At 35.5% G+C, this 9,567-nt stretch overlaps 1 protein-coding gene across 1 annotated transcript in view; it reads right to left on the reverse strand.

The window, feature by feature from the left end:
• Positions 1 to 5,914, reverse strand: part of LOC116903186 (T-cell surface glycoprotein YE1/48-like) — a 37,704-nt gene extending 31,790 nt beyond the window's left edge. Inside the window, exons 1-2 of the mRNA XM_032905559.1 lie at positions 5,803 to 5,914; positions 4,308 to 4,397 (exon numbers count right to left, since the gene is read on the reverse strand). Of these exons, the coding sequence (XP_032761450.1) occupies positions 4,308 to 4,397; positions 5,803 to 5,914 (202 nt within the window). The remainder of the gene's footprint in view (positions 1 to 4,307; positions 4,398 to 5,802) is intronic.
• Between the last annotated feature and the right edge of the window lie 3,653 nt (positions 5,915 to 9,567).

Below are 9,567 nucleotides of genomic sequence, written 5' to 3' on the forward strand. Positions count from 1 at the left end.
TCTACTACTGATGGGAAGGGTAGGGGCATTTCTACAATATTCTGGAGAATTTGGATATGGAAGGTGCACAAAATCAATATGGGTGAGCTGGCAGATGGCTCACCAGATTAAGAGTACCCAACTACTCTCTTCAGAGGTCAGGTTCAATTCCCAGCAACCACATGGTGGCTCCTAAACATCTGTAAAGGATCTGATGCCCTCTTCTGGTGTATCTGAAGACAGCTACAGGAGTACTTATATATAATAAATGAATAAATCTTTAAAAAGAATCAATAAGGGTGTCCTTAACTTTGTGACTCAATATTGGGGGATATGTAGCCTATCAACCCCGCCCACAATTTTTTATCCCCAAAACGGTTTCGTCTACAAGACGGCAGAGATTGGGGATGGGCAAAAACTTCCCAAATGGGAGCAGCCAATTGATAATTGGCTCAGCTTGAAGACCACCCCATTGTAAAAACAACAACCCCTAGCCCTATGGTGGTATTTGGTTATGCTTGCATACAAGAATTTGGGAGCTCCACCCAGTAGCTGAAAACACCTACACATGAGCCCAGGCGTATGTAAACAGTGGGCGAATTTCAGAAATGTTATGGAAGAATGTAGGTCCCAAAAGGGGATAGAATCTTGACAGGAGACCAACAGAAGCAACTAAACTGGACCCTAGGGGTCCAACAAACAAAGAACATACACAGAACTGGAACTAGATTTCCCTGCATATCAGCACTTTGGTCATCATGTGGGTCCCAAAAACTGGAATGGAAGATATCCCAAAGCAGTTACATATATATATGCAATCATCTTCTACCTGGGCTTCCATATCTGGACTGAGTGGAAAAGGGTGCACCTAGCTAGGGAAACCTGATGTGACAGGATGGAGTAAAAACTATGAATCCACCTCCCTCTCAGAGGAGAAGGGGGATGAATGCAGGATGGACTGTGTAGATGATGCCCAGGAGAGGGCAGTGCACAAGATGTAATATGGATAAGTAAAAAGTAAAAGCAACAACAACAGATAATAATAATAATAATAATAATAATAATAATAACTTAAAATTGGTTATGTAACTTTGTCAAATGGAAAAATTGCACTATTGTCTGTCATTAAAAATTCTTTTATGATGTTATTTAAATATGTATTAAATTCTTGTATAAATATACTGTGTTGTTAATAACAAAGGATTCAATATGATGCTTTAATAATTTCTCTAGAAAAATATATTCTTCATACTGGAAAGGATTTCATTAGCAATTTTTTAAAACAATGTCAGAATCTTGGAAAATATGTTTTCTTTCAAATAATGATTTCCAAACATGAAGTCATCCTTTTAGACAAAATGTAAAACATGAATACTACACAGTAAAAAAATCACCATGGGGCTAACTAGTCAATCAATTATTTCCCTATTTTTTCATAGCACCTCATTTGAAAAAGACCCAGAGCTCAACTACTTTCCCTGTTGTCATCTGAATTACTCATCTCAGACATATGCATTTCCAGGTTCGAAGAAAACAATAAACATCAGTGGCTTATTTGGAACACCAAGGAGAAAATGACTTTTCAGCAAGAGGATGTGCTATACAAAGAGTTAAAATTCATGGGGGGAAGGCATGTTTTTGAGGCACTCTCCTGTAAACTCTAAGAAAAAGGAGGGGATTGAAAGACACTAGTGTCTTTGTGTAGTAAAAGTCTCCCTCTTAACATATCTTGGAGTCCCACAGTTTTTTATTCTAATTACAGAAAAACCATATACTTTTTTTAAAAATTCAAGATTCAGTATCTCATTATTGAGCGAAAAAATAGAATATAAAGAGAGAATAAGGGGCAAATAAAATATCTACAGTACCAGTTCATCCTTATCATCTATCTTCAGAAAGGATAAGCTGTAGTTTCTGACTTAGTCTGTTTACATTCGTATTCTTATATCCATGGTGAAATAATAACTTTTTATACCATAGCAGAACCAGTGCATTTCATCACCTGCCTACAGAAAGAATGAAAATAGTTAAACATTGTTTACTTGGATTCATCAGAACAATGTATTTATAGTGCTGTGTAAAAAAAAAGTAAATGTCACAATTCTTGAATGAGAATCATCACATCCTACTGTCTCAGCATGATGAGATAATAAACAAAAACTCTCCATAAACTCTAAATCTTGAAAAAATATTTAATGATGATTGATAAACGGTATCAGTTAAGAATGACCACTAACAATGAAGAATACGAAAGGTTTCCTGTGACACTTGATATTTTCATCTTTACAGTCTCATTCATGTGTCACTGACAGAGGTGCAATGTCTGCACACCGTGGTTAAGCGCCCCTGTACACTCCAGGGAGGATCCCTTTATTACAAACAGGCCAACTTTCTGAAGATGAGTCAGATGACACATACACACACACACACACACACACACACACACACACACACACACCCATTATTTTTATAACTGCACCCATGTGAATCTTTAAGTCTATTTTAGAATGAATACTTGATAAATATACTCTATTAAAAACTTCTGTATCGTGTCAAATACAGAGGCAAATGATAGCAACAACCCATTGAGCTGAAAACAGGAACTCCATTGCAGGAATTAGAAAAAGGATTGAAGGAGCTTAAGGGGGTTGCAAGCCCATAAGAACAACAATGCCAACCAACCAGAGCTCCCAGGGACTAAACCACCACGCAAAGACTATATATCGACTGACCCATGGCTCCAGCTGCATATATAACATGGGGTGGCCTTGTTATGCACCAATGGGAGGAGAAGCCCTTGGTCCTGCCAAGGCTGGATCACTAGTGTAGGGGAATGTCAGGGTGCAGGAAGGGGGAGTGAATGGGGAGGGGAATGGGAGAGAGGACTTATGTCTGTGAAACCAGAAAAGGGAAAAAAGAACTTGTGTGTTATGTCAGCAACAAAGTGGGACTCTCAGACTTTCCCTTGGACCAAAAAAATTATCAGGATTACCGATTTGTGATTCCATCCTCAGGGAGCTAGAAGTGTACCAAATATAGAAACTATAATATTCTCTTAACCCAGACAGGTATTTCTGTGTTTCCAAGATCTTACATAAATAAGGAACCTTCAAATGATTAACCCAGAGATCACCATAATCTTAAGCTGAAGTTTGGCCTTCAAAGCTTCTACAAAAGAAACAATAGATGATAATTCAAATCTGCATTCATGGTCCTCCCCTGCTACATACCTGTGTGCTGAGGGGAAGCTAAAACAGTCTTAGTTTTGTTGTACCATCTGTTTTGTTCTCTGTTGATTAAGTCCAGAAGAGCACTGCAGTGAGTATTCTCTATAGATATTTTTCTCAGCATTTCTTCCTTTAAGTTGATGTCATTTACCATGGTGCTGCAGTTATGGTGAGAGTTTCGAGTTTTCTGCAGTTCATGCGTTTCATGACTAAACTGAGAAACTAAAGTAGACACAGGTATAACAGCATAAATGTTCATAAAGTATATATATTAAAATTTAAGATTTGAGAAAAAACTTCATGTTGACAGACAACGCATCATTATTTTCATTGGTACTTAACATTTTAAATTAACACTTTTATTAACTCACTATTGAAACAGGTACATAAATTTTTCTCTATAGTTAAGCTGACTGTAAAATAAATAATACAGCTGAAGGAAATTATGGTGTAGGTAAGTTCCAGTTACTTAATACTTTACAGTATGATTAGACAAATAAAAAACTAAGTAAAATATTCAGTGAATACTTAACACGTCATGGAAATTTGAACTAAAAAAAAAGGTAAGAGAGGGGATGATTATTATTGAAACATAAAGTGTGTAAACTATTCACCTCCAGAAGTGATAGTGTGTAAACTATTCGCCTAGAAGTGATACTCTGTAAATATGAAACAACCTAATAAAGCTTAACTTTTAATGTCTCAGTACAGATGAAGTCTTTTTACACCATGTCCTCAATATACATTGAAGAAAAAGGAAAAGAAAGTCATCAATTATTTGCACAGCTCTTTTTCACAAAATGTTTGCATAAAGTTAACAATCATCTTAGCTCAGAAATGGAGACTGTCACCAAGTCCTCAGAAGATCATGTCCATGAGTAAGAAAGAGCAGGGCAGATCCTAACCACCCCAGAGCTAACAGATTAATATAAAGGCGAACATAGCATTGCAGAGTGTCACGAAAAGTTATTAAAGTCCAAAGATTCTGGCTCATTCCATGATTATAGGCAGGAAAATGGAAAGAGTGTACAGCCGCATGGTTCATGTCTAAAGCTATTCTTTAGGCAGAAGGTCAAATAAGATGTATCTTAATTTACTCACTGTTTGTCACCAATACTGCAACAGTTACCAGCAGAACGGAACAGAGGATTCCAAGAGCTATCACAATGAGCTTCCAGGGGACTGAACTCTCTTAAATCAACAAAACAAAGCAAGGAAATCAACACCATTAAAAGAGTAGGTCTCAATATTAATTACAATTTTGTATAGCATAGAAACAAGGAAAAATTATGCACAAGTTAATGATAAAAACAAACTGAATATGTGCTATCAAAATGGTAAATTCTACTTAAAATACACTCACTGTAGAAATTCTACATGAGTGAAGTTTCAAAAAAATTTGAACTTACTGTAGGCTTGGCCTTGTATTGTGAATCCTCCTGACTTAGCCTAGAAGGGGCTGGTTATCAGGCATGTGTTCTTACCCAGTACTAAAAGAAGATAAAGGCATTCTGCAGAAAGCACTGGAGGCATAGATACAATCCAAGTACAAGACAACAAACTACAGTAGGCAGTCCACAAAGAACGGTAACTGAGATTTGATAGGTAAAAAGAGGGATGGATGTTCTTGAGAACGGGTGGGGAAACACAGATATTCTCGAACTGACCTCCATAAACCCCAATCTTGGAAAGTTGATAATTCCACTCTCTCTTTACACTGCAATTTTGATATTGCTCTATATAATACTAAGTATTTGGGTGTATCTGAGGCATTTGGAATCTGAAACTCATGCCTCTGACTAACTAGGTCAAAGAAGAAACGATATCAGTTTGGAGCACAACTGTGACTGTGTGTATAGAGCAAATAAAATTAAAAGAAAATAAAAAGTAATGCTTCTGCTTTTTCATTAATATACCAAATTATTCTTTGAGGTTTTCAGAAATTTACACTGGGCTTTACTCATTCCCATACCCATTATTCCTCTCATCACTTCTCCCTTCATCTGTACTTTATTTCCAGTAGGAGACTGCTCCTTCTGACAGACAACTTTTGTTGCCTGTTGCATTAGATGTTGGGGATATTTATGACATTAAAACACTTTCCTGAGAATGAAAGCATTGTTTCTAATGCATAAGCTTCATTTCCATAGAATTTGTTTCTCTAGATCATCTGTTTTCACAGACTCGTTTGTCTTCATTTTAAAGTTCCAGAATTTTTTTTGACTAGACGAAAGAATAATAATAAAAAACCTAATAATTTCTCATTTCTTGCTTCTCAAGTAATTTTTTTATAGATTTCTATTGTTCTACTCTCCCCCTCTGATTTATTTTACAACTACCTAAAAACTAAAGAATAGAAGTAGGGTTATAATTCTTTTTTCTTTTTATTTAAAATGTGATTGCTGTATTTTTAAAATTAGTTTTGAACAATATTGTACTTGATTACCCTCCAACTAATACTTTTTTTGCCAAGATTCTTCTGCATAACCAAGTTCAGATGAAATGGAAAATTATTGTTTTCTATAGAAGGTAGAAGGATATTTTTAAAATTTTTAAATGCATAAAGCAAGAAATTTTAGATACTTAAAACACTTACCTCTGTGGCCAATTTCTTTAGCACTTTGAGTCTCCTCAGACCTCACTTCATTCTGGAACACTGACGACTTATGAAATCTCACAGTTGTGTAAGTAACCTCTTGCTCAGTCATCTTTTGGAATATATGAAGTATACTGGAGCCTTGAGAATTGTTTTTTTTTTTTTCAAAGTTTAAATGTCCACCTATAGGAAGGTACATAGATCTCATGATAAAGACAGTTGGGAAAGGGTGGGGTCTGACTAAATCCCTTAATACCCAAACACCCTGACATGAACTGCTCCCCATTTACATTGCAGATGAGAACTCATTGTACATTTATGTTATAGCCATTTATATTTCTAAGGGTCCCAGCAATTATTGTTAAGAAATATGGAAAGAATTACATATTTACTAATAAGTCATTATAATAGTGGCATAGCCACTTTGTTCAAAATGTTCAACACATAAACATGTTAGGATTTAAATTGGTATCACTGAAAACATAGAAATACTTTTAGACAATCTATTTGAATAGAAAACGTCAAAGCTTTAGGAATAAAAATATTGCTTTAAAATTATTTACACAGTTTGATAAATACATGAATATAAAAATGTCATTTCAGTCTTTTTATTTATTCATGACTCTCAGAGTTTTCCAGAAACAATCTTCAAGAGAATATTTGAAGGTTAATACGGCAGAAGATCTAAGACACAGAAATATCTTTTGGGTTGAAGTCCCAAACATAGGAGATGCCCAAGCTCTCCACCTAGCCACAACCTACCAAATCCTCTCTATTCTTGGACCTGGTAAATGGATTCAACTAGAAAAAATTCTACTGAGCAGGATAAACCAGACCCAGAAAGACAATTGCTGAATATTCTCTCTTATCTGAGGCCTCTGGTTCAAATTCTTAAGAAATGATTTGAAACCTTTAGTAACTGCACAACCAGGAAGGTAGAAAGGGAATGTTTGTGAATGGGGAGTGGGACCAACAGAGAGAGGCATAGTCAATACAATATGAAGTTTTAATCTCAAACCCTTCCATGTACATAATCATGTTACATATAATATACTCATACATGATGTTTCAAGAAGAGGTCATATGAAAATAAATTTTGTCACTATGCAGTATACATGAGCTAATGTCCATGAATGACACAATCTGAAAATAGATATCAATGCATTTGTAGATGTAAAATATTTGTAAGTGACATTACCTTCACATTAATAACTGAGATGTGTACCAGCAGATAATATGGGCAAGCTGCACATTGATAGCATTCTTATCTAGTTTTTAATTTATGAAGATTTCTGAAGTTATTCATTTTTTGCCTTATTTCTTGACATAAAAGTATCCTTCAACTACAGAATAATTTTTCAAAATTGTTGTTTGTTATTATTGCTCTTGGAAAAGGTATGCTCAAGCCAAGGTTCATGTGTCTGGAAGACAATTCTACAAATTTTGCTCCTCCAAATTCATGTGACTTCTAGGAATCAACCTCAAGTATTCAGTCAGGCTTGTGTAGCAAGTTCATTTACAGACTCACCCATATAACCTGGTTGATAATTTGGCATCATTCAAATGGATAATATATAAACACTTGATCCATTTAAAGAGTTATGATCTCCATACATCCTTCAACCTTAATTTCTTAGAACACAACACCAGTCACAGCATACGCTGAAAGAAAATACTAGTACAGAATAATATTTTCACATGCTGCCAGAATTAATCCGATTTAATACAAACAACAGGGCTTTCCCATCTATCTGGCTCTCATGTCACACCATCCGAAATTCTCTAAAATATACTTGATCATTTGATAGAAAAAGAATAAAAGCAGCGATTGTTACCTGTGTCTCTATCCCGAAGCGATTCTTGTGGAGGAAATTGATCACTCAGTTGGTGGAAAAGTTGACCTTTACTTGTCTGTATACCCTAATAGGCTCAGAGAAAAAAGACAAAACTAAATTTCTTCTGAGTGGTACTCAACCTCATGATTTTCTGCCCCTCCTCTTGACCAAACCAAAAAGAGGAAATTGCTTAATGAAAGCTGACTATGAGAGCAAAGCAAAGCATCTGTTCCAGATGCTGCAAAACAAATGTTCATGATTGATATTTGAAGACTGAGAAGATGTAATATTCTGCAGTGAGAGTAAAGCCAGTGTCCTTAGCAAAACCACAAGGAAAAAGATGGACTGACATTGTGGAAAATACTAAAAATGCACCAATCCATACAAATGCCTGATATTCTCTGGCCTCACTGGTCCTGCCACTTCCATTGCTATCCCCATGTAGTGACAGCCCTTCTTGCTGTTCTCTTGTGTGATTCTGCCCACGTTCCCAGCCATCTGCCCTCTGTGGTTAGCAGTCATAAATCCCTAAAACCCTATAAAATCAAAACTCTACAGGTTTGTAATTAATCAATTAGATTTAAATCAGTAAATTCTCATTCCAAAAAACGTCCCAATTGATATTGATGTTAACTGCCCACCTAGATAAGACAAACTGTCTTGCAAATATGCATCCCTTATTAGATATTCATAGCTACTTGTGGCTATCTAAAACCATACGGAATCTGGATGGATTTTATCTTCCTTCATCTTCCTCCCTTTCTGAGTCTCTCCAACTCTCTGAACCTTTTCTAAAATTCTCAGTCTGCCTTCCTTTTTTACTGCCCAATCACAGGCTTTTGCTTTATCTCATACCTGCCCTCACCTACATATAGGCAGCAACCCACAGACTGAAACTCATCCTAGTTTTTTAACAGACTGTTGGAAATTTCCTTTACTCTACAATTTTTAAGGTTATTCCTTGATTTTGAATTATGTGAATTATAGCTAAGTATGTATATTTAAGGAAACCCTTTAAAGCACTCACATTTCCACTGGTAATGTCTTTCTTTATACTCTTATACCTTTTTTGTTAACTTTTATTTTATTGATTATTTTATTTATTTACATATCAAATGTTATTCTCCTTCCCTGTTACTCCTACTCAAACCCCTATCCATCTGCTTCCCCGCCCCTGCTTCTACGAGGAAGCTCTCCTACCCACCCAACCACCCACTCTTACCTCACCATGCTAGCATTCTTCTATGTTGAGGCATCAACACTCCACAAGACCAAAGGCCTCCATTACACTTTCCTACCTTTTTAAGGATAGATAATATTTTCTGTGAATGTTGATGTCATTATATATGGAGTGGTTTTACTGTTGATGTTTTTATGGTGCTGGGAAATTGAATCTAAGACAATGCTCAGTAAATACTCTTCCTCTGAGCTACAGACTCAGGCCTGGATATTGTTTTGTTCTATTGTTTTGTTTTTGACTTGTTTGATGTTTGTTCTTATTCTTGTTTAAGATACTTGTACCTTGCTATGTAGCATAGACTGACCTCATAGTCACAGTCCTTTGGTCTCACTCTTTTCTGTCTTAGAATTACAGCTGTATACCTCTATACCAATATGCACTAGTTTTCTGATAGATACTTTTCTGATAAACAATAAGTATTTCTTCATTTTATAAATATTGATCTCTAGATTTCAAAGCCATATGTACTTATTAAGCACTTATATGCAGTATAAATTAATTAGTTAACCTACTTCTGAACATTCTAGTTGTTTAATAGCAGTTTGTTGTTATTGGTTTAAAAACCACATGGGATATACTTTAGAACATACTAAGAAAGATATTTTATGCATGTAGTCATAAGATTCAAGGAGATATATATTTAAGAAACTCTGACATAGATTATCACATGACAGCTAGTTAATTTACAGT

Source organism: Rattus rattus, chromosome 6 (assembly GCF_011064425.1).
Source record: "Rattus rattus isolate New Zealand chromosome 6, Rrattus_CSIRO_v1, whole genome shotgun sequence".
In the NCBI taxonomy this organism is placed as follows: domain Eukaryota; kingdom Metazoa; phylum Chordata; class Mammalia; order Rodentia; family Muridae; genus Rattus; species Rattus rattus.